General features: G+C 55.1%; 1 protein-coding gene across 1 annotated transcript in view; it reads left to right on the top strand.

Annotated features, from left to right (window-relative positions):
- Nucleotides 1–25328, top strand: part of Ass1 (argininosuccinate synthase 1) — a 47682-nt gene that overhangs the window by 11785 nt on the left and 10569 nt on the right. The window contains exons 6-13 of the mRNA XM_005085514.3: nucleotides 4208–4264; nucleotides 6007–6081; nucleotides 9407–9477; nucleotides 10104–10134; nucleotides 15112–15202; nucleotides 17791–17875; nucleotides 18470–18534; nucleotides 25102–25233. Of these exons, the coding sequence (XP_005085571.1) occupies nucleotides 4208–4264; nucleotides 6007–6081; nucleotides 9407–9477; nucleotides 10104–10134; nucleotides 15112–15202; nucleotides 17791–17875; nucleotides 18470–18534; nucleotides 25102–25233 (607 nt within the window). The remainder of the gene's footprint in view (nucleotides 1–4207; nucleotides 4265–6006; nucleotides 6082–9406; nucleotides 9478–10103; nucleotides 10135–15111; nucleotides 15203–17790; nucleotides 17876–18469; nucleotides 18535–25101; nucleotides 25234–25328) is intronic.

Below are 25328 nucleotides of genomic sequence, written 5' to 3'. Positions count from 1 at the left end.
AATCACAGAGGCACACTTGCCTCTGCCTCCTCCCAGTGCTGGAGCTAAAGGGATGTGCCACCATGCCTGGCCATGGCACCTGGCACATGGCACCGTTTGCCTGCAGGTGCAGCACAGATTAAAGAGAACCCTTGGGGACAGGCAGGACAGTTCCAGTTCCCAGTTCTGTCCCCAGATGATAGCCCTGGAGAGTCAGGGCTCCTAACAGCATTGATGACTCCTAAGACCAGAGCTCCTGAGCAGGTGGATCTCTGAGTTCGAGGCCAGCCTGGTCTGTAGGGCAAGTTCTAGGATAGCCAGGGCTACACAGAGAAACCCTGTCTTGGAAAAAAAAAGACACAGGCTCTCAAACAGTGTAGGATAGGGCACAGCTGCCAAAGCACTCCACTGTCCATACCGCATGAGGCTTGCCACCCTGCTGACGCGGGGCTGGCGATGGTAGGGCAACTGGAGCCGTGCAGCTAAGGCTCCCGTCAGTGGCCCTGGAAGCAGCTGACCACCAGGGTGGCGCTGGGCGTTTGGGAAAGCTTGGACACTCCTCCATCGCCTTGGACACCAGTTGAGCTGGCTTGCGTCTAGCATGTCAAGGGTAGGATACCTGGTGGGTACAGGCATACTGATTCCTTCGAGTCTGTTCCTACCCTTGGGAGACCCTAGAGAGAGGAGAATGTTGGCTGATACAGCTGCTGATGGTCAGAAGTCAGGAGCCTTGGGTCCAGGGTCAGGAGGAAGACCACTTCCTGTCTTCATGGCATCTGTACTCTGGCTACGCACACAGGTAGACACATTGCAGAACCAGGGAACAGTGTGTCCCTGAGATGAGAGGCTGTGACAACAAATGTCCTGTCTGGGGACGCAGAGAAGCTACGGGAGAGGCTGTAGGGTCAGAGCCCAGCTCTGGCAATTCTCCACAAAGGACATGGAGAACAATCCTCCTGGGTAGTAGCCGTGAAGCGGGGAGCACCCCAGGAGGGTCCTGGTTTTCACCGGCGCCCAGTCTGTTTAGCTGGGTGTTAGGGGACCACATGAGGAGTGGTAGGTGATGCAGGCTATCCGGGCAGCCCGTGCACGCCGTCTTCCCTTAGAGCCACGGTGGCAAGGGTGGAGGTCAGACCCGGGGCTCAGAGCTGCACACTAGGCTCAGAGCGAGCACCATAGTTTCCACTTTGTGCGTTTCCCCTGTGGGTCTCTGCATCCCCATCTGTCTGTAAGGCAAAGGGCAGGTATCAGTGCCGGATAAAAGCCCGGAGCTCCATATGTAGTGAGCAGGTACGGAGCTGCTTGGAGGCTTGCAGGCTGAAGCTGGGCTCAGGATTCTGAAGGTCCACCCCGTGCGGAGTCAGACAGGCCGCCTTCAGACTGATAGAACAAGGGCTGCATCTCCTTTTGGTCCTGTCTTGAGTGAGGTAGAATGGCTGGCTGCTGCAGAGTGGCCACATGCTGTGCTACATGCATATGACCACCAGAGGGCACCAGACGCTTAGGTTTGAGGATGCTACGGACACAGGGTGCCGAGATAGTGGGGACTGTGACCCGGGGCTTGAGTTCACGGCTGTGCTTTTTTCAGGGCTTCACCAGCAGGGTTCTAGATCTTTCCACGTGTGTTATACAGCTGCTTTGATTGAACTTGGGGTTGTCTCTACTGTGCACGGGGGAGATGGCCCGATTTGAAACATATCAGAGCCCCCTGAGGCCAGCGGCCAGAAGGCCAGAGAGACTGCTGGGAAGCCAGTGCCGCTTTGGTTCTGCTGTCCCTGGTCTGAGTGTTCACGGGTTTACTCCTATACCTGCCTCCACTCGTATACCTAGGAACACGCACCGCACCTCCTCCCCCAGCCCATGGCCTTCGGAGACAATTTCTAAGAACTAGAGAATGAGGGGAGGCCTGGGACCAGGCTAGGGCTTAGCACTTGACTGCAGTGTTTCAAGCCTACTGCTGTCTCCTCTTGATCTGGGTGGTCCTGGGAGCCATGGCCTGAGGTCATTGTTCTAGCCTGGCACTTGCTATGTAGACTAGCCCGGCCTTGAGTTCAGATTCCCATGCCCCTGTCTCCCGAGTGCTGGGGTTTAAAGGCGTGCCAAGCTCCTTGTTGTTTTAGTAGACTCACTATAGATCCAGGCTGGTCTTGAACTTGCCATCCTTCTGCCTTAGCCCCCGCCACTGAGAGTTCTACAATATTTTTATTTTTTTATTTATGAGGTCGTGTGTGTCCGTGGGTGCATATATATGCAGCACACGTGTGAATTAACCTGCAGAGCTCAGAAGGCACTGGATCCCCCGGAACTGGGGTTATGGGAGGTTTTGAGCCACCGTGTAGGTGCTGGGAACCTGACCCATGTCTTCTGCAAGAGCAGCAAGTGATCCTAACTGCTGAGCTCCCTCCCGCCCCAGCACTGAGATTTCCTCTGTAGATAGTAACTGCACAGCCAGGAGGAGGCGCTGTGGGGCTGAGGGACACTAAGCCAGCGGGAACACTGGCAGCATGTGTTCAAATAGCCCGGAAGAGCAGGAGGTAGCCAGGGACATGGAAAGAAGCGCAGCCCAGGCTGCAGGCACGGCCTGTGCAAAGGCCCATGGACAGAAGAGCATCAGGTAGAAAGGCGTCGTTTCTTATCCTTGGTTGCTGCACTGAGTGGGATCCCGTCCATACGGAGACATGCACAGAGCTCAAGCCCCTGAATTCAAAAGAAAAGCCAGGAAACATGAGCCTAAGGCTCTAGGGGTGCAGGGGGGTAGTTTGTAATGGCACCATCTGCAGGGCTATCCCAGGACAGATGGGAGGTGTTCCCCTCCCTGCCCTCCCATTCCCAAGAGCACTCAGCACGGTACACGCATGTGCACACACACCAGTGTGTGGACGTGTGTGTGATGTGACACTGTCTGCTTCCCCCACCCCTTAGGGATGCCGCTAGCGGTGCCCAGTATGGGGAGTCCCAGGTCAGTAAAGGGAATGCAGGGCCCTAGACTCTTGCCCAGGACAGACTGAATGAGGAAAGCCTGTTTGTCCAGCTTTTCCAAGGCTCTCGGCTTCTGAACAGATGGGTTTCTGTCCCCTGCCATGTCTGGGTCAGCAGACACCAGCCCAGCCGGGCCTGGCTCCGGAAGCACAGGCTGCCTTTTGTGTCTGTGAAACATGAAGCCACAGGGAAAGTGTGACCAGGCTAGGTAGCACTTGGCCATGCACAGTGCAAATCTAAGCTGCGTCTGCTTTGTGCTAGAATGTTCTGACTTCCTAAGGGTGCCTCATGTGGGTCCCTGGGGAAATGCTGCTCTCCTCACCATGTCTCAGTGTCCCCACCCTGATGGGGACAGTGCAGCCCACCCATGGGGTATGGAGCCGACAGGCTCACGGCACCTGCCCAGCCGGTGGCTCTCAGGATGGATGTGTTGCCTTTGTGACCCTAGGCACTGGTTTCCCGTCTCTGTCCTTCATTTTGCTCATCTGTCAAACACAGTTAAAGGCCCACTGCCCCCTGTGGCTGTCCCAGTGACAGCGGTAGTAGGTGTACAGCGTGGAGACTGAGGGACCCCAGTGGGACCCAGTGTCCAAGAGGCTCAGCAGCAGCTTCCTACAGCTCCTGGCTCTGTGGGGAGGGGCTGGGGCCAGGCTTCCCGCACCACCTGACAAGACTCTGGAAAATAACATGTTATTCCCGCTGCTGCCTGGCTGCGCCCGTGCAGTTTTCACAGTAGGCGGAAGGGGCCTCTATTATTTCACAGTGCCTGAGCCTCCCTCTCTGTGCGTGGCAGAGCAGGCAAACAGAGACAGCATCCCTGGCAGCCCGTGCCCACCCTACCCCTGTTTCTCTTGTCTCGCGGGGATGCTCAGGATGACCATCTACAAGCTGTGGGGCATGTGCCAGGGCGCTGAGGCCCTGTGGTTGGGGGTCTGCCCCAGGAAGACACTCATCTGTCCACCTTATCCACACCCCTTCTGGCCCTCGTCTCCCTGTTTGTGTAGAAAGAGGCTGAACGCAGAAGGCACGCCCCCTCCAACCACACACACCTTACCTAAGAACTGCATCTTACAAGTCCCGTGGGGAAGCCTCGGGGTCTGGTCCCGGCCCCTCTCATGGAGCAGAATCTGTGTCTTTGGTCTCTGCCCTTGAAACAGGCTGCACATGTCACAGGCTAGCCCATGTCATTTTGTCCTCCGTCCCCAGGGGCCATACTGTGGCACTTGTAAACCCTTGCTCTCTCTTCCAGGGCAATGACCAGGTCCGCTTTGAGCTCACCTGCTACTCACTGGCGCCCCAAATTAAGGTAAGATGTTGCTTCTTCCCCTACGGAGTGGACAGTGAGGGCAGGACATGGAGATCCAGGAAGTGACAAGGGCAGAGTCCTTGTGCTGTTGATATCTTCTCCGTGTCACTCCATGGTGCCCCTGGCTCCTGTAAAGTACGCCTGTAGACGAGAGATGGCAGTCTCTAGGAAGGCTGCGGTATTCCTGGCCGTTCCCTCTTCCTGGAGGTGCAGTCCAGGTACCTGATGGAGGGTGGCATTGATATCTCTGGTCACAGGCCAGTCTCTTGTTGCTACATTCTGACTCCTTTCTGGATGTTTGTGACTGACCTCTCCATGTGTCAGACCCTTCCCCAGGGTCTCGGAGATTAACTGCCCCTGCCCCTGCCCCTGTCCTGTCACCTGGGAGTGTATACATGAGTATGGACCTGACTGTTCCCTTCAGTCACCTGTGCCCCTCCAGCCTGACTGACCTGGGACTCTGTCTCCTCATCCTTCCATCCCTTCATTTCTTCACTCGCTCCCTCCTTCGGTATGTGGTAATACGACGCAGGCCTCATATGTAGTTGCTTCAGTCTTAAAAAATAAAATAAAATCCAGGCATAAAGATGAAGACCTTTAATCCTAGCACTCAGGAGGCAGAGGAAGGCAGATCACTATGAATTAAAGGCTAGCCTGGTCTACATAGTGAGTTCCAGGCCAGCCACGGCTATGTAGTAAGATCCTGAGAGAGAGAGAGAGAGAGGGAGGGAGGGAGGGAGGGAGGGAGGGAGAGAGAGAGAATCAGATGGCATAACCATTTAATATTTTATTGAACCCCATGTATCCAAAAGTTATGGAGTCAGCATTTCCCAAGCTGTCAAGAGGGTTTTCTGTCCCTTTCTGGTGCTGTTCCTCCAGGCCCAGCCTTGTGGACTATGACTGCATTCTGCATTACACAACCTCAATTTGAGCTCCTTGGTAGCCCCAGGAGACCCAATCCTTCTCCATCCCCTTGGGCTTCTTCCTCTCTGTGGCATGTCTTTCCCTGTCCCTTGCATGGACTGCCAGCTGTCCCCAGCCTGGAGATGGGGCCGGCCTGGAAGTGAGCAGTAACGAGCTCTGATACATTTGACCTCCGCAGGCCAGGCCTCCAAAAGCACCCAGCACGTTAGGTAGCTGCACTGCTGCAGTCTCTGGACCAGAGTCCATCCTTCAACCTCTACCTCTAGTTCCCACGACCCCTGGGGCGCTGGAGTAATTTTATTTACAGAGGTGAAGCCCAGGGACTGTGGTGGGCTGGGGGCAGGGGCCCAAGCTGGTTGTCTGGAGGTTGAGCGGCATACCCTGGTGCCCCACAGCCCCGTGTGTCCACCACACCAGGGACATGGCTTTGGGTTATATACAGAATTCTACTTCTCGGGGAACTGTCGCTAACCCTGAAGTCCAGCAGGGCCCAAGTGGAAGAAGTGTATCTGGGACTCTTCCATGATCCCCTTCCTCTCCAACCCACCAAAGCTTTATTGGGGGGGGTGGCAAAGTACACGTATGCTATCTCCTGCCTGCCCTGGTTCACCAAGGGCCGCTGAACCGGGAAGCTCTCCCACCTCAGACACTCAGGCCTCAGCTGGAGAAACCGAGGCCCAGAGGGATACACAGGCCTTCACCACCCAGTATTCCTTCCTCCGTCTCCCCGCACAGCCCACTCCCCAGGGACTAAGTCTTCTGAGGGACACAGCAGGAGACTCCTTACCCAGGTCCTGACCCCTTTGTCCTGCCCCTAGGTCATCGCCCCCTGGAGGATGCCTGAGTTTTACAACCGGTTCAAGGGCCGAAATGATTTGATGGAGTATGCAAAGGTAGGTCTGTGCCTTGGCGGAGCTGTGGGGATGGGGGAGCCAGTGTCATGACCCGATCCCCACACGATAAAAGATAGAACACCCTCCTGTAGCAACCGTCCCCCATTTCCCAGGTGGGCGTCTCTGCAGTGACCCCAGGTCACTGAGCCGGGAGGCGTTGGGTCTGCTCTGAGAGACCTGCGCCCCTTCTACAGTGTGTAGGTGTGGGTCCCCAGGGGACGGTCAGGAAGGGGGGGGCAGAGAAGCTGTTCTCTGCACCTCGATTACCTGGCCACTAATTGTCCCCAGTGCTTTCCCTGGCACACGTAGACACTCCCAGGCCAGTGTCAGACAAAGCCCTTCATGGCGCCAGCCTTTTTTTGAAATACAAGTTGCAATAAAACATATTAGAAGTTTTGCATCACGATCCCTAGCTGCTCCCCAGGGCACCTTTCTTTTTAGCGACTCGATGGCAGCACTTGACAAACAGCCTCAATCAGTCAGACAGGGGGAAAAGCAAGTCGGTGCACACACCAGAAAATTGCTCAGGTTTTTAAATAGCAGTCGCCGGGGCTGGCTGTGCGAGCTCGCCACAGCCAAGGTGCTGCGTGGTAGGGGACGCTGCGGGGAACACAGGGCTGCAGGGAACGCAGCCCTGCCCCAGCCGCCAGCATCCCATTAGGCCCCCTGAGCGCTGGGAGGAAAGGCGTCCTCCACCATCTGTTGTTTTATTATTAAGAGTGGAGTTTACAAGAGCAAACCCATATGTTGCCAAACAAATCGTCAAATAGTGGTGCTATTAAGGGAGTGGAGGTTGGCGAGGCATCTTTTTTCCTCCCCCCCTTGTCTCCTTGATGAAGAAGAATATGAAGCAGGCCCCGTCTTTAGGGATAATGAATTACAAGCCCTGTGCTTGGCCTCCCTCCCCTAGTCCATTGGAAGCCAGAGCCAGGCCGACCTGCAGCTGCGCGTACCCTCCCTCCCGGCCCCGCTGGACGGCAACCATACCCCAGCATAGCTGAGTTTGTGGTCCCTTTCTTCTGGACCCCGGGGGGAAGGCACTAAGCTGCCACCTCCACTAACCTTCAGAATAGGAAAAGTTTGTCTAGGAAGAGTGTGCCCCCCCTTCCTGGGTACTCGGTTATGGAAAAACTTTAGCACATCGAGCCAGCAAAGGAGACAGCACCCAGGAAATGAGCAGGAGCGCCGAGCAGCCGGTGACTTTGTGTGAGATTCACAGCCAGGCAGGATCTGAGACAGATGAGGGAGGGAAAAAAAATCAATGGGGCTTTGAAAATCTCTGCTTTCAAAACTCTTAAGTAGCCAGGGTCAAAGGGGGCTGCGGAGAGAGGCACGGGAAGCCTCTGCTTGGCTTCTGCCCCTCCCCAGACCACTTCCCAAGGCTCAAAACCACCCCATCATCGTCGTTATCACAACTGATTAGAAATAATAACAACCTGAAGGTGCAGACGTGCATTCCCGGGACGGAGAAGACGGAGCTAGGAGGATCTCGGGTGCAGGGTCAGCCTGGGTGAATTAGTGAAAGAAGGGGGGCTGGAGCAGAGGCTCATTCAACATGGGAGAGTCCCTGGGTTCGAGCTCCAGCACCTCAAAAAATTACTACTAAAGGTGACTGTGGACACTGGAGCAGCACCACCGCCACTTGCTCCCTGCCTGCACCCCGCCTTCCCCCTGTCCCACCGCCACCTGCCTCTCGCTGAGGCTCTTTTCTGTCCTTGGTTAATCTGTGGTCCGGAGGGTTGGAGTGAGGCACAGAAGTCAAGGAACCGCAGGTCGGTCCTGGGCTCGGCGCTAGGCAGCGTCTATGGCTCTGCTGAGCACAGTCACCCGCCCTGCCTCTCCCTGCTGCCCTTCCCACATGCCTCCCCTTGCTCTGTGCCCGAGTCCAACTGAGAAGGAGGCGAGGGTCCCACACCACCCCTAGAAACAGAGGCTCCAGGGAACCTGGCCAGCTGCTTTGCTCGGCTACCCAGCAACATGCCCTCAGATGTCACTAGCACTGTCTTGCAAAGTCCTGGTCCCCGGCCTGACAGCTCCACATGGAGAGAGCACAGTGCAGGTGTGGGCACTGGATCCGCATTGAGCAGCTGACACATGAAGTATTCTAGTTCCTGTACGGTTGAAGTCAAAGGACGAAGATGCCAGGGGCAGTTGTGGCTTTGCATTTGGGGGTTGCTGTATGTTTGTGTTGGTCTTACCCTGCAGCTCAGGCCTAGGACTCACCGCAGGCTGGGCTGCCATCAGATTCGAAGCCATCTTCCTGCTTCAGCCTCCCGAGTACTGGGATCCCGCCATGAGCAGCCTTGCCGTGCTTTTCTTTCTTAAGTTTAGCTAAAGGAGCAACCCAAGGGGCTCTCTCTTTTCTTTTTAGCAATGCTTGAAGCTTAGGCCTGTAATGAAGGACTGGCAGCAGCTCTAGACTCTTAGGTCTCAGCCTGTGAGCTGGATGGGCAAACCTCTCCTCAGAGAGACGGTCCTAAGTGGTGCCAGTGGAAGCTGAGTTTCCACTGTGACCACGGGGTTGGGGCGCCTGCCTGGCCTCATAAGCTTCAGGGGCCATTAACTTGGCCATCTATCCTGAATTCCACGCCGCCACTCGAGCTGAAAGGTGTAGCGATTCCTGAGCTGAAGTTCAGAGCGCATGCGGGGGTTGGGGGGGGCACAGTCGGATGTCCTCTTTCCCCTGGAAACTAAGCAAGGTAGACTTTCAAGGGTGGCCAGCCACTGCCTAGCCTGGGGTCTGGGTAGATCTCCTTCAACAATGGTGAGGACCATTTGGAAACCAAATAGCATCAAGCCACACCTAATGGAGGTGGGGGCTGGGTGGCTCTACTCTTAGGGTATGCAGAGTGATTGCATGGCTTGGAGGGATGGTTCCCGGGGATGCCTTGCAATGGAGGCTCCACTAGGTGCTCCTCCTTTCATAAGGTCCGCATGAAGGCTCAGGATAGATGCCTCTGTGGTCCACTTGAGGCTGCATGGTAGATACTTAGGCTTTCATAGCCCCCAGCTCTTAGGATATGGTGGGTATCAGTAGCAGGTGCCAGGAAATGCTGAGCCAGTACCTGCCACTAAGTGCCTCTAGGGAGTATGGGCTCATGATTTCTTCTGGAAAGAATTCCCCAGTCGGCCCCCATGCTTCTGTCTTCTGATTAATGGGGGCACTCAAGTGGTTAAGACCCTCCCCCACCTCCCTAGGTATCCTGGGGAGGGGAGAGGGACATGAATTGGGGGCCAACTGGCACCTTGAGGGACCCCAGGCAGTAGAGCATGACCTTCATGTGTCCTTCCAGGCTCACCATGACCATTTTGTCTCCATCTGTAGCAACATGGAATCCCCATCCCTGTTACACCCAAGAGCCCATGGAGCATGGATGAGAACCTTATGCACATCAGGTAAGTCCAGCCCCTCCTGGTACTGAGGAGATGGCCCAGGGGCTAAGAGTTTTGGCTGCTCTTGGAGAGGACCAGGGCTTGGCTCCCAGCACCCACATGATGGCTCACAACCAGCTTTAACTCCGGGGAATCTAGCGCCCTCTCTGGCATCCATGGGCACTGCACACATGTGGTGCACATACATACATGCAGGCAAACACTCTTACACATAATATACAAATAAATGGGAGAGAGTGAGGAAGCACAGCCCCTCTGGTTCCGGGGTTGACTTCACCACGTTCTCTTCCACTTGTGCAGGTAAGCCCTGTGTTGACCTGGCAGGTCTGGCTTCCTGGGGTATTGGGAAGTAGACGGTCTCTAAGGTCAAAACCTCAAGGATGAAAAAGGAATGAGTATTGAAGGCAGAGGTTCTCATGTGTGACATCCCAGGGCTGCACCCACAAGACTGAGTGGGGGAAAACCCCAGTCCTTCCTTGCAGCCTGGGGTGGCTCAGAATGTTCTGGGTAGGGTTGGCAACATATGCTTTGGTGGAGAGGAAAGGCAGACTGGACTTGTGGGTAATTCACAGGATGGTAGCTGTGTACACAGCATTACTATGTATACTCAACTCACCTTTCCCCTACAGCTACGAGGCTGGAATCCTGGAAAACCCCAAGGTAAGCCCCTTTGCCTGGGAGCTGGCTGCCTGTGGTTGTAGTCCTCAGTGCTCTTGCTATCTGATGCGTGTGAGACCTAATTGGAAATTTCATGAGGGCCCAGCGTAGCTATGCATGCCAACCTCCCAAACTCTCCCCACGGGCCACTCTGTCCTCTGTGTGCTCTGCTCTGAGTCCCCCCCCCCGGGGGCCCCACACACCCCACTCCCTCGGCATTCTTCTCTTAACTGCTGCGGAGATGAATAGTGGAAGGAAGCCTTTCAGGGGAGCAGAGGGAAAGTGTGACTGGAAGACAATAAAGAAGCGATTAAGCAGATGAGACGCTTGTGGGCGCCGCTTGTGCCCACCAGCTATGGGCAGGCGCCGGGCCGCTGCCTGGATTGGGGTGTGAGGGCTTCAGCCCAATGAGCTGTTTGTCTGGGTCTGTGTTCACACCCATCCTGGCTTGTCCTCCTGGGTTGACCAGGGTGAACCTGCAGACCCATTTCAAATGTAAGGTTTCTGTCCCCCGGGGGGGGGGGGAGCTTATTGTTTCCCCATGCCCAGTGTGGGAAGGGAGGTGGCAGGTTGAAGCCTATCATGGGAAGAAGAAGAAAATCTCTTTGTCCACAAGGGAATGACTCCAGTTCCTGGCCCGGCCCCACACCCTGGGTGGCTGCTTTGTGGGGTTAGTCTGCTTGGAAGCCATTAGAGAATTTGGGCAGCTGGGCCTGGGGGATCTGAAGGCTGGCTGGAGGAGAACTGGCCGGCAGTTTGAGTCAGGAACCCCTTGCCAAATGTCCTAGAGTACCCCCATGCCCAGGTCTGTGCTCCACTGACCCCGTCCCTGTGTTCCCTACCCTGGCAGCGCCAGGCTGTGATGGCTAACCTAAAATGTATGAGCCCAGCCCTGGCTCTGGCACTTTCCTGCTTTGACTTCCTTGGATTCTGACTGTGCCCAGTCTTGTTTTATGGGTGGGGAAACCGAGGCCCAGAGCAGCGACCCATTCGGTCAAGACCCGAACGGGGGCCCTGAGTCCCCTTTCTCTCCCCACACCTTCCCTCAGGCACCCATCCTGTCTGAGCCTCCAATCTCTCTTACACAAAGCAGAGATAGAAAGTGCTTAGCATGGCATGGGACAAGGTCTGAGGCAGGGGCATGAGGGTCTTGCCCTCTCTTCGGACCAGAGTTAAGACTGAGTGTCCCAGGTCTGCTCAGAGCTTCCCTCATCGAGCAGTGAGAGCAGGCTGGGCTAGGTGTGAGTGCAGAGGCAATGGCATGGCAGCCCACACTTGTCACTAGGGAAAGCTGGTGCCCCCGCCCCGCCCCACCCCGGGGACTGATGGGCCCATGGGGCTGCTGCCTGCTGGCCACGGGTTTTTCCAGTTCATGCTCTGCTGACCCCACGACACTCAGGCCAGCCACTGCTTATTAGACAGTCAGTCACACCAAGGGGGGCCCAGAACTGAACCACTGAGCAAGTGCTTCTAGGTACTTCCAGACTAGCTCCTGCGGGCCCAGGTACACTGGGAAAAAAAACTCCAGCCTTCTCTCAGCAGCCTGTGATTAGCCTAACCTCACAGAGAAGCAGAACCCCTGAAATGGCCACCTCAGAACTGGGGAAGTCGAGCTGAAGCCACATAAGAGGCTTGGAGCCTGAGATTTAGTGTGGTTACCATGTCACTAGGAACAGAGCTGGGTCCCAGGGCTAACAGGTCCCCATCAGGTCCCAGGGACAAGTACCCTGCATCAGAACCCCAGGTCCCTGCTTCTCACTGCTGCAGTCTCCAGCTGTGTGCCCTTCATCGAGCAGCAGGAACAGGCTGGGTGAGGAGAGGGCTGCTGAGGTACACTCCCTCCACTCTGGCCAGGGGACTGACATTGTCCTTCCTCTGTGTTGTCTTGGCCTTGGAGGCGGTCCCCATCCTAAGCACCCAGATGCTTTTGCTTCTATGTCCCTCTGCTCCATGCAGCACCCCCCACAGCCGTCAGCCACCCTTGGGGAGGAGCACTGAGAGCTTCAAGGGCCCCCCTCCCCCTCCCCAAAAAAGATCTGCGCCTGCGGAAGGGAGGGTTTGAGGCAGATGGCTGAGCCATTTTCTGCCTCCGCCAGGGCTGATTGAAGGGCAATGAGGCAGCTAATACGAAGAAAGATAGAAATTTACTTGCTTTAACTTCATACGGCCCACAGTGAAAGAGTTCATTCAGCCGCCGGCCGCCATATCTGATGGGTGAATAAGTCACCCCCACATCCATCATGCCTCTACATCACGGGTTAGTTCATGGGCCATTTGCTGCAATCCCTCCTTCGCAGGCCCTGCTCCATGCTTTCCTTCCACCCAACGCCCCTCTCTCTGTCTCTGTCTCTCTCGGTCTCTCTCTGTCTGTCTCTCTGTCTCTGTCTCTCTCGGTCTCTCTCTGTCTGTCTCTCTGTCTCTGTCTCTCTCTGTCTGTCTCTCTCTGTCTCTGTCTCTCTCTGTCTCTGTCTGTCTCTGTCTCTCTCGGTCTCTCTCTGTCTGTCTCTCTCTGTCTCTGTCTCTCTCTGTCTGTCTCTCTGTCTCTGTCTCTCTCTGTCTCTGTCTGTCTGTCTGTCTGTCTGTCTGTCTCTCTCTCTCTCTCTCTCTCTGTCCTCTCTTCCCCCCACCTGACCCAGATGACATTGGAAGTGAGCCCTCCCGCTGGGGTGGGTAAATGGCCCCAGATACTCAGCAATGAACTATTTGTCATTTGCACTGGGCTTTCAGGAGGGAGATTTAAGAAGAAGGCAGGCACCCCGTGAGCACAGAATGCAAAGTAAACACCAGTTTATTTAGATATTTGACGGAACGGGGCTGTCAGTTGCCCGCCCCTACCCTGACTGCTGCAGTAGAGTGTGTGAACTTGTCCTGTCCCAACGACCTTCCTGTCTCTTGTCTTTCCCAAGGCATCTGTCCTCTGCTGCTGGCTTGTGTGGCCAGAGAAAGAACAGGTTCAAAACTGAAGTGGCTGCAGTCACTACGGACGGGCATGGGGGGAAAGGTTTAGGGGTTTGAGTTAAGCCAGGGCCTGGAGCTCTGGATATGTGGGAAAGTGACCGCTGTGCTGGTCACCCTCAGTCCCCTTAACCTCTGAGCTGAGCTTCAGGCCTTTTTATGCCCAAGGAATCGTGGTCTTTGCACTGCCCAGAGCGAGTCTGGGAACATGGCATTTCTCTGCTCCATGATGAATGGTGTGACACTCAACCAAAGGCATCAAACTGTTTCTCAGCCCAGGTTGCCATAGCAGCTGGGAAGCAGCATGAGATGCTAAAGGTGTGATTTGGACCAGCCACTTCTCCGGGCCTTACTTTTCCTTCTGATTTCTGGAGGTCTCTTGCTGTGGTGTGTGTTTGGGGGGTGTGGACCCTTCACACCTCCCTGGGTCTGTCTCTAAGGCCATCCTGTGTCCATTCACGCAAATGGCACTTTAGGAGGCTGTGGCTGCCAGCCCAGGGTAGTAGAGTGGGAAAGATAAAACTTACCACTGTGTAGCACCAAGGATTCTTGAAGTATGACCCTTGGGATGTTAAATACAGGACGGCCCAGGAAAAATAAGGTTATTGGTCATTCAGCACAGAGCTGATGGGTAAGGGATCCACCGTAGGTGTCCCAGAGTGCCGTTCTGTGGTCTCTTCTGGAGAGAGGCACAGTGTCCGTCTCCAAGCTGACGTCCCACCTTCAGAGTGAACTAGTACCCAGCAGCCTTTGCTCAACACTTCATGTGTTACATTTGAACTTGGAGACAGTCAAGGGTGCACATCCTTTCCCCATATGGAAGCTGAAGTTCAAAGAATTACAGCCATCTTCTGAAGACACCGGCCTGACATTTGCCACCATCCTAAAGTCTACCACCATTGAGTATAGTGGTAATCACAGCACTTGGGAGTTAGGGGGAGCAGGAAGATCAGAGGTTCAAGGCCAACCTGGGACGTAAGACTCTATCTACATAGCAACACACAGTTGTTGAGGGCCTTGTGATTTCCCCTCCCACACGCTAGGTGGCCTGGACTGCTTGTGGTTGCGTAGAGCATGGTTTGTGCAAAACTTAGCAGCCTCCCTGCAGCCTCCATTTCTGCCCCCATAGATGGGACAGCATTTGTTCCTGCCAGGCAAGGCTACTCGAAACTCCAAAATGAGCAGTGGTGTGTGAATGAGCTCTCGAGGTTGTGAAAGGAAAAGCTGACGGCTGTGAATCCCAGACGTGGACAGAACAGCTGGGCACAGGATGCCCCCGGGACGAACTTGAGCAGTCAGGCCCACAGCTCCCGGCCTCATGGTGGCAAGCATCCAGGCTTCAGGCTTAGGTTGCAGGGGAGCTGGAGCCTCTAGAGGCAAGAGAGAATTTCAAGGAAGCAAGCAGCCCCTCCGCCTCCTCCTGAGGAAGAGGGGCCCATTTTCTAACGCACCCAAGAAAAAATATACATAAAGGTTGATGTGTTTTCAAATGGTTTTTTGCTTTGTTCTTCTCTTTTCTCCCCGTGAGTATTAACCTCGGGGACCCCAGGGACGGCTTGGCCCGCTAGAGCACCTGCTGGGGTCACGCGCAGTCATTAGCTTTGCGGTCAGTGCAGAATAAACCCCAATTCCAGGCGCTGACGCGAGCGAGCTGGCGAGGGAGAGAGTGTGTATGAGGCTCCCGGGAAGCCTGTGCGCTGCAGTCCTGTGAAGTCCTCTCTTTCCTGCCTGACTTGCTTCTCTCCTGCTATTCTGCCTCCAGCTGTGGGGGCGTCAAAGAAAAAGATGAGATCAAGTTGAGGGGAAAAATTGTCTGATTTCTTGAGTCCTTTGTTTCTCAGGCCCCTGGCAGGCGGGGCTGGCTGGGAGCTGGGAGTCCGCTGGACCCACTGGCTGCTGGGGAAGTGCCCAGGGCCAGCAGGAGGGACAAGGACAAGGAGGGACAGGTACCCGCAGGAAGTGACAAGCAGGTGTGTATGCTTGCTATGGCTCTTGATGTCCCAGCTTCCTCCCTCTCTCTTTTAGAGCCAAGCCCCCCCAGGCCTCTACACAAAGACCCAGGACCCTGCCAAAGCACCCAACAGCCCAGATGTCCTTGAGATAGAATTCAAAAGAGGTATGTGCCCACCCATCAACAAGGAAAGGGGGTGCTTCCCCTACCTGCCTGGGATCCAGGCCCTCTCACTCCCTGCATTCCTGGAAACTAGAGCACAGGCAGGGGCTTTGAGGGTTCCCAACAGTGTGAGCCGCCCAGCTTGGGAGGAGGGTCCCCCTGCTGTCGTCAGTGGCACTGACATCAGACCTAGTCAGAGAACCTTCTGCCCCAAAGTAGCTGGCTTTAGTCAAGTCACTCTCTACATCCTTGAGCCTCAGTTTCCCTATCTATAAACTGGGGGGTGGGAGCACCTGCCATTTTTCTAGTGTGGAAGGAGGTCTGTAGGGAGGGCATCCAGCCAGGTGCTGCCACCAGACTGCTTAGTGGTGGCAAGTCAGCCACAGAGCTGGCCTCAGGGACCCTGAAGACTCCACCGAGGCTCATAAAGCTCGGCTCATCCTCGCTTAGCTGTCTGGGGTTTCCTGTTGCTGCTCCTCTGGTTTCCCTGTCTTGCCCTGGAGGAAGGAATTGAGCATGGACATGCCTGGTGATTGGAACAGAGCCCAACTGAGAGAGGGTATAGGGATACAAGGAGGAGACTCTTCTAGAAAGCTTCCTGAAGGAGATGGTACCTACCTAGCAGGAGCGAGGGAGGCAGGAAGCAGCACAATTCAGGCAGGGAAGCCCGCCAGCCGCAAAGTGGCCCCCAGGCTGGGGCGCAACCAAGAGATGGTCTCTGATGCTCAGACTCTCTCCAAGATACCTCAGAATCGGGGGACAGGGTGATGAGGGCTGGAGATCAGCTCCAGGTGTCCCCGGCTGTTAGACTCTGGAACTTCACCTCTCCGGGGCTGAGTTGTACACGGCTGTAAAACAGGCTGTGGTAAGGTTCTTTGCAGGTACCCAGCAGAATGTGGGTGCAGGGAGGGCGTGTGTAGAGCAAGGGTGTGGTACCGTAATGGGCCAGCTACTCCCCCCAGCCCCTCCCAGGGAGCTGAGCTGGCTGACTTTCCTGTGGGTACCTTCTCTATGACTCTTCAACAATGTCACTTGAATCTCACACTACCCAGGGACCAGAGAGACCTTGGGTGGGATCCTAAACATAGTGGAAGCCTTGGCTCCCTCTAATTCCTTCTGTTGGGAGCAAGGAGCCTCCCTGGAGCTTTGCTCTGAGCAGATGGTAGGATGTGCCACGCCACACTGCAGGCTTCTCTCACAGGGCCTTCCAACCCCTGGGGTCTGGGAAAGTGAAGGGTGGAGGGAAGCCGGAGGTGCAGAGGGTCCCAGGCACGAGCCTCCCACAGCCCATCCTGGAGGAGCAGAGCAGCCCCAGGCGGAGTTGAAGAAGAGATGGCTATCTGAGAAAACAGGGAGGCGCCCGCCCGCCCTTGCCCAGTCCTCATTCACTCGCTAGTTAATTTATTTGAAGTTTTAATCTAATTATTAACTATTTTAAAAGCTAAGAGGCTTTCTCTGGCGGCAGCACCAACAATGTCAACCTCTCCTCCAAGGCAGGCCCCATCCAAGGCCCCAGCTCTGGGTGATAATAGGGCCAGGGATGGAGAGAAAGAGGGAGGCGAGGGGTAGGGGGTGGCGAGGGGGCTTAAGGTTCATTATTGGGCAGACTTACATTTAATAGCAATTTACAACCAAGTTATAAAACCCCTGGAAATGGGGGTTAAGAATGGTGAGGCTGTCAGCGCTCTGAGCAGAGCCCCTCCAAACGGCGCCTGGCTAATAAAGACTCCAAAGCCGCTATTGAGCCCTGATTGGCACCCGATGGCTCGCTACATGGTAATGAGCCAGGCAGATGGGTGGGGGATTAGCCGCCAACTTTGAACAGCTTTTCTTTGTCACTGTTACGGCTCTCTTGTTAGCCCCCTAATACATTTATTACCCATTTCACACCGCTCGAGAAAGTGCCCCTTGCTATTCAAAGTCAACCCCAAACCCACCCACTGCCCCCTCCCCACCACCCCCCTCGACATGGCCCTTCCCCGGCTGAGCCTGGGCTGTCTCCCTCCTGCCACCCCAGACAACACATTTCAGAATTCATGGGTGTCTGCTGGAGTGGGCACCACCCCAGCTCATCCATCAGGTGGCTTTCCGAGGGCCCGGGATACAAGACTGGGGCTGAGAAGTCCCTGTCCACCTGGCAATTGTCACGGAGCACTGCTCAGATGCATGTGTGTATGTGTGCACGCGTGTGCACACACGCCTGTGCATACTCTCAGGGTTTGGCTGCACCTCGGCCAGGCGGCCCCCGGGTAGCTGGTGGGGACAGAAGGTGCTCACTGGTAAGACAATGGCGAAGCGTGAAATTCAATTAGTTCAGGGCCTGGTTCCAATTTCACAGCCCCTAAATGCTAAAGGGGCAGAGAGAATGGGAGGGAGGGGGCGAGCGTTTTATTGCATTTTCCCTTTCATTCTGGGGGGCTTTCTCGCCCCTTCTCCCCCCCCAGCACAGGGCTTTGAAGGAGTCATTGGGACTCCATATCTGTCACATCCATTTAAGGCGATGTGGGTGGAGGGAGAGGGTGGGGTGGTGGGCACAGGCTGCTCTGCTGAGCCCCAACCTGGAGACCCAATGCTCTCTCTTTCCACCCCAGGAGTCCCCGTGAAGGTGACCAACATCAAAGATGGCACTACCCATCACACGTCCTTGGAGCTCTTCATGTACCTGAACGAAGTTGCGTGAGTGTCCACAGGCTGTCTAGTCTCCCAGGACTGCCACCTCCGGCAAGCACTGACTTGGGTCGGGGTGACTAATGGTCACAGCCGAGGTTCACGACCTGGAGGCCTGGCTGTTTTGGCCCTGCAGACAGAGAGTCTCCTGGACCATGTTGGTTTGGCAGGAGAATCCTGGTAGTCTACTTAAACCCACAACCCATGAAGATAAAAACTCTATGGCTACCACTGCCTCCTATGGTCTGCCCAGCTGGGGGGCTCCAGGCCTTTGACTGAGCCGGCCATCAGGACACAAAGAAAGACGAATCTTAGTGATGGCTAGGCCAAGCAAGTCCCAGTTCAGAGGTAACAGGTGAAGCAGGTGGCACCCAGCGTGACCCAGATAATCGCTTTTCTTTCAGGGCCTTCGTTCACCCACCTGTTTTCTTGGGCCTGTTTCCCTGGCTCAGGTGTTCCCTAAGTTGAGTTTTAGAGCCTTAGACAGAGCCAGGATGCCCATAAGTAGCTCTTTAGACAAGCCAAAGCCACTTGCTCAGTGGGTGGCCTCTGACCCCAAGCCTTGTGGCAACACCTGAGTCCAAATGACCTGTTCCTTCCCAGGGGCAAGCACGGAGTAGGTCGCATTGACATTGTGGAGAACCGCTTCATTGGAATGAAGTCCCGGGGTAAGTGTGTGCGGCGCCCCCTGGGGCCTGCTTTGGTGGCTCCCGAAACACCCGAACCGTTTGGATGTCACCGTTCACCCCATGCCACCGTGGCTTCCTCTTCTTTCTCCTACACCCCCATGAAGTGAGGACAGGGATGAAGCCGGCACTGTGCTCTTTGCCCCGACTTCCCAGGGTGCTGTGAGAGGAGCTGCCTCTGGAGTGGGGAGGGATCTAGGAAAGAGGTTGGCCTAGGGGTCAGACTGTCTTGTGTCACAGGCGGGCCAGCCAGGTTAAGAGGCGGACCATGCAGGGCCAATTTCGTGCTCATTAAGGCGTTTCTCTAACACCAGGCAGGCAGCAGAGTGGGACTCCTGCCAGGGAGGGCGCTGTGAGCTGCACACAGGAACCCTGACAGGCCAGACCAGTTCTGGCACGTCTCCAAGGTCTTTTTGCCAGGGACAGATAGGCCCTACCTTTCTGTGGCATGCCTGCCTCTTTGGCTAGTGTAGGCTGCCACCATGGGGCCATCAGATCCCCTTCTTGGCTGGGGGATGGAGAGTTGATCCCAGGGTTATATGGGGTTGGACCCCAGGCAAGCGCCTCTGTTGTCATGACTCCCTCTGTCAGTCATGTGCGATTTTACTGTCTATACCCTGGTCTCCTCAGTTTCTCCATCCTTTGAGCGTCTCCATCCCAGATCCCTGCCAGTCCTGTGGGGGGGGGTGACCAATGCTTTTAAGGGACTCTCATCATTTTGGCACTTAGGGCCCCTGAATGTTTAAATACCAGTGACACACTGGTAGGGGCTTCAGATCACTTTGCTTTGGTGTTGGCTAGAGATAACAGCCAAATAAAACCAGACCAAGCTTCAATCCCAGCCTTGGTCCTTGGGGACATTTTTAAATTGAGATTCTAAGTCCCAAGTGGGCATGCGTCAGATGAAGATCCCAGGACCTGGCCTGATGAGCTTGGACTGGTGATCTCTGGGCCTCAATTTCCCCTAGTGTATCCTGGGTCTGCCTGTGATAGTTGGGGCTGGCAGAGCTGGAGTTGCCTCTTTCCAGGTTGATCACCCGTGAGAATGTGCACAACCGCAGCTCTCTTGAGGCCTTGCAAAGAACAATGCGCTAATGAGTGTCTCCTTCTCTCCCAGACTACCTTTGTCTCTTACCTATTTAACATCTGATTAAATGCCCCTTTGTCTCCACCTGCCCTTGGGAGCCACACAAAGCAACTCCTCCAAGGCAGCTCAAGGGGCCTTGGGAGAAACTAGCACCTAGTTTTACAGATGGGGAGACCAAGGCCCTAAAGGGGCAAGGGATCCCTGCAAGTTACAAGCAGGACTCAGAGGAGGGGCATCTGCCCAGGGAGGCTTGGGGAGGAGGTCTAAGTCGGGGCTGTGGAGATGGACAGATCCAGGTTCAAATCCACCCAGGATGGTATGAACAGCTTCTGTGGAGTTATTTCATCAATGGCTTCCAGTCCCCAGGGGAATCCTGGGGGAGCACCAAGGCAGCCATAGGGTGTGTCAGGTGCCAATCGTACCCTTCCTATACCCATGGTGGACATCATTAATTGTTTGTGGCCATGTCCTGCTGACTCCAGATGCAGGCTCAGTGCTACTGGTGGGTACCACCACCCCAACAGGATAGTTCCATATGTCCCTTTCCTGAGAAGGGTTGGCTGCACCCGACTCTGAAATGCCATCCTGCCGGCATTCTCCACTGAGAATCACTTAGCCCCGAAGAGCCACAGCAAGAAGTCAAGTGTGTCCCACAGAAAAGCCTGGAGCTCAGTCCTCAGCTCTGCCTAGATATGGTGTGTGTGCCTCTTGAGTGTGTGTCCCTGAAAGCACAGGATTTTATAGTCTCCGGGAGGGAAATTGCTGTGTAACCTTAGGCAAGTTGCTTTCAGTCTCTGAAACACCGGTCTTCGAGAAGAAGGGGCCAGCCTAGGAGAGCTCCCCAGGAGTCCTCACTTGCCAGTTTTTATGCTTGGTAATTTTAGGGTACCCGGTTTTTATTTCTGCGCTCCAAACATTTCTCTGTGAGAAAGCAAAAACAGACAATTAATGAGGGTACTATGGACTCCTCTTGAGGAGTTTATTAGATGTACAGTGACAGCGACACCGTTAATCCTTGATTATGCCCAGAGCAGAGCTGGGGTTTTCAGGATCTCGGTGTATGTGGGGGAAATGTCATTTGTATTGATTTTACGAAGCTGGTAATTGGCATTCATTAGGAGCCTGATTTTTTTTTCTTAGGGGACAGGAGCACAGGAAACTGAGCAGCATCGGCACCCTGGATCTGGGTGGCCTGGCTAGAAGGCCTTTGGGGGCAACCACAGAGTCAAGGACTAAGGGCTGGGGGGCCTCAGATGGAATGGCTTGGCTTTATTGTGGCTGTTCATGTCCTTGATATCACGTTCTCTTTTTAACTCTAGAGGGGGCTAATTAAATGAAGTCAGTGGGGAGGGGGAGGAGGAGGCAGGCAGGAGGGAGCCCGGGAAGGAGCCTCCTGCCTGCCTCTGCGTGTCCTTTACCTCAGCCTCTCTGGCCTGGCCTTCACCCATGGCTGCTGCTCATCCTCCCCACTCTCCGCATGCTGGCTTCTGCTTCCCTCACCGTTGCCCCCCCCAGTTCCCACACCAGACCTGGTCAGCTGTCTTCTCTTTGCAAGCGTCCTTTTTTCTCTCATCTCCCTACTCTCTCTCCCACTTGCCCCCTGAACTTCATTTCCAAGAGAGAGTAGCACACTTGCTTTTATCCAGCCTCTCTGCCCATCCGTCTGTCCAGCCCTCCCAGAGCTGTGCTCGTGTGTAACATTACAGATGGACAGAAAGAAGACACTTGTAAAGCAGGAGAGTCAGCCCAGCAGGGAAGGGATGGCTAGTCTCAGAGACCCAATCTGATCTGCAGGATGGGCCACCTGGGCACAAGAGCCCAGAGAATAGCTAGACTCCCACTCTGACTTGCCTGCCATCACCATGGCAACCACCTCCAGCCTTGGCCCTGGTACCTAAGAAAGGAGCCCTGGGGCTCCAGTCAATCTATCCTCTATCATCCTTCTATGCCATCCACCTCCCCAAGCCCCTTCCACTGGATGCCAGGGCCTCAGGTCCAAGTACCCTAGCCTTAGGCTGGCTCCTGCAGGTTCAGTTGTACCACACTTCTCAGCCCAAGCCAGGCGCAGTCTGGAAAGCTGATAAGAATTTGGGCTGCCGCAGCTGTGTGGTCCCCACCTTTTCCTCTTGGTCCACTCTCTGCCTCCCGCCACCCCAGCTTCTTGGCCTCCCCAGCCACCCACCCTCTCCTAGCGGTAATTAGGGTGTGATTGAAGCTGCTCCGCAGAGGGCTGCTGACACCTCTGTCTTCCCCGTAAACACGGGGAGATGGAAATAGACACTTGGAGCCGCGGTGCATGTCACTCTGAAGATGTCTGTTGTCTGTTCCACAGCGGCGCCAGCCCAGCTGTCATTTCCTCTTCTTTGCACGGCGGTTTGTATGCCGACTGTCAAAAGCCCCAAATCTATAGCCTTTTAGAGTCAAGTTTCTGCCACTGTTTTTTTTTTCTGAAGAAATACACAGAAATCATCTGTACCCCCTAGCCCTGCCAAGAGAGGGGAGAGCTTTAAAACACATTGGCACACACACATGCAAAGGATAGCTAAAACCAGCCTTTTGATCAGTCATGAATAGCTTTAACACCGCCTGAGATGGGACCAGGAGTATTAATTGTGCTGCCGTCTCCGGGTTGGGGCTTTGCTGCACACCTGTGACCTCCCTGCTGCGGCCTCACAACCATGAGGCTGGTTCTGCGAGCTCCAGGGGAGGCGGGCTCTGCCCGCCCTTCTGCCCACTCTTCGCTGCTGGTGCCGCTGGCTTCATTTTCCCAGGGGACACTTGCAATGGGCAGTGCCTGTCGGACCTTGGGTGACTAGTGGCTCTTTCTAGAACTCTAGACACCACCTGTGTCCTCCTCCCCCTGGGCTGTTGTGGGTGATGCCGTAGAGACATCTCAGTGTTTCTCTGCAGGGATCAGGACAGGTTGTAAATCTAGATGCTTGCTCTTGGGATGTGTGTCAGAGGGTAGTGTGTAAGACCACAGTTACTTAGCAACTTCTTGTTGTCCCTGTCTGAGGCTCAGAGAGGGTGCTGAGAGGGACCAAGGTCACACAGTCAAACCAGATGCAATGTCAAGTGGCTAGGACTTCTGGTTCCAACTCCAGCTCTGGACAGATAGCTTGGCTGTGTCCCTAGTGGCCTGGGAAGGAGAGAAATGCAGAGATGGCACCTGGGTCCCTAGGACTTGGAAACATGGCAGCCTCAGGCCCGGGAGGCTGCCACCGCCACTATCTCTAGCCAGTGTGAGGACAGGCTTCTCCAAGCTATACAAAAATGGACCACCACAAGGCCCTGCTGACTTAGTGTTAGCGTCTGCCGTGTGTCCAGAGGTGACCCACAGGCCGTGGGAAATGGCTTTCTCGTGTTGTTGGTGTTCTAGAGTGACAGAACCTGCCTTGAACCTTATTTTCATCTCTGCCGTTTGGAGGCAGGTACTTCCTGCATCTGTCTGTCTTTCTAAACAGCTGCTGGGCCGCTGGGCCTTTCCTGGGTCACCCACAGACCCTGGTAGGTGGGGCCACCCTGCCCAGGGAGTGGCTTCAACCTCTGTACTGCTGTGTGGCTGGGTTTTGGTTGGGTTGGGTTTTGGTTTTTTGAGACAGAATCTCAGGTAACCCAGGCAGCCTTGGACTCCTGGTCCTTGGCCTCTACCTCCAAGCCTCCTGAGTGTCGGGATTGCAGGTGTGGAAGCATCAGCGGGAATTGTTGGGGAGGCTGCAGTACTGAGAACTGAACCCAGAGTGTATGCCAGGCAAGCGCCCCACCACATTGCTGTTGGTTTTCTCTGTTAGGGCTCACTGGTTGCTGTTTTTAGACACTGCCGTGCTCTGCAGCCCAGGCAGGTCCCCAACTAACAGACTCCACACCTGCCTCTGCCTTCCTAGTGCTGGAATTAGAGGCACGTACCACCAGGACCTGCTCTTTCCAGCTAGCTTCCTTACTCTCAGGCTGTCAGCAGTGGCTTTTCTTGGTCACCACGCCTGTCGCTACCTCCATCTGCCTTTCTGCCTCTCTGGACTCTGCTGTGGGAATGATGATACTGGGGTCTTGTGCACAAAAGTGAGGACATCAGGCGTTTGCTCAGTAGCTGAGGATGAACTTGAACTTCTGATCCTCCTGCCCCCACCTCCAAGTACTTGAATCACAGTCTTGTTCTATTATACCAGTTTATACGGTGCTAGGGTGGAACCCAGGACCAAGGCCTCCGGCGTGTTAGGCAAACACTGTACAGTGGAGCCCCAGCCCGGGTCTGGTTGTCGCCTGTGAGGTGGGGTCTCATTATGGAACCCAGGCTAGTCTTGCATTTGCTTTCCTGCTTCCTCAGCCTCCTTAGTGCATGGTGGAGACCAGCTAGCGTGGCGCTGTGGCTGGGTCCACGGCCCATGCAGGAGACAGCCTGAGTCACTTCAACTTTGGGCTTTTGTGAGCACGGTGCACACACGTGCACAGAGTCTCAGTGTGGAAAGATGGTGGTGAGTTGCCAGGACAACTGAAAAGCTGCCTCCTCAGTGCCCGTGGGGAGAAGAAAGGAAGCTTTGAGATCAAATTCATGGGGATGGTTCTGCCCCTGCTCCATCGGGAGAGTGGGCACAGGTTTTGTTCAAGGCCATACCAGGGTAGGGCCTGGCACCGGCACAGGTACAGTCCTGCCTCTGTGTCTCAGACACAGCATGGTCCAGCTGAAGCGACCTTCTTCTGGCTCACAGCTCAGCTAGGAGCACCCTGTCACGTGGGAGACCTTCAGACTGTTTTGCAAACAGGTCAGCTATGTGAGAAGATAGGAGGGGACTTGAGCAACCTCCTCCCCTGGCCTGGGCTTTATTTTCTATGGCCAGCTGACCCCACAAGACAGTGGGGCGCACGATCAGGGATCCAGGGGCCTGGGTCCCATTCCCTCTCCCCCGAGTCCACTTCCGGGGCTCAGCTTCCCCATCTGTACAGTGGAGCCATTGCTTAAGTTCTAAGCAACCCCATTGATCTCTGGAACGATAGAGCTGCCTCCGACATGTGTGTACTTCCATGTTCATGTATGTGTGTGTACGTGCGCACATGCAGCAGTCCCCCCCTCCCCGACTCCCTGGTGGAAGGGAGGAAGGGATATTTGGGGCCCTGGGCTCCACCGTAGTTGGTTTAATTACAGGTTTTCAACTGCAGGCCGGTGGGCATGCATTGGGGAGGGGGTGTGCTGCTCAGAAACCCTGTCATTTTCCCGTGTCTGAGGGCCTCTTCAAAGGGGGGCATCTAGACATTTTCTCCACAAGCCGCAGAGTGGACTGTCGTGGCCCCAGCATGAACATAATGACAGACGCATTTTGCAGCAAGCTGGGAGTGAATGGGTCCGACCGGCTTGTCTCCTGTCAGACGAGTCATTATTTTTTTTTTTTTGTCATTTGCTGACAGTTTGGGTTTCATGTGTTTCTTTCTTTTTTTCTCTTTTTCCCCCTGCCTGGAAAAATGGCTAGGTATCTACGAGACCCCAGCAGGGACCATCCTTTACCACGCTCATTTAGACATAGAGGCCTTCACCATGGATCGGGAAGTGCGCAAAATCAAGCAGGGCCTGGGCCTCAAATTCGCGGAGCTTGTCTACACGGGTATGTGCAAATCACAGTTACCCCCAGAGCCCCACCCCAACTCCCCCTTCCCCCCGGGACTCAGGCTTTCTCTGTCATCAGCCACGCCTTCCTCC

This window comes from Mesocricetus auratus, unplaced genomic scaffold (genome assembly GCF_017639785.1).
Source record: "Mesocricetus auratus isolate SY011 unplaced genomic scaffold, BCM_Maur_2.0 Super-Scaffold_100004, whole genome shotgun sequence".
In the NCBI taxonomy this organism is placed as follows: Eukaryota; Metazoa; Chordata; class Mammalia; order Rodentia; family Cricetidae; genus Mesocricetus; species Mesocricetus auratus.
Note: the sequence above shows the minus strand (reverse complement) of the source record. Positions and strands in the feature narration are given on the sequence as shown.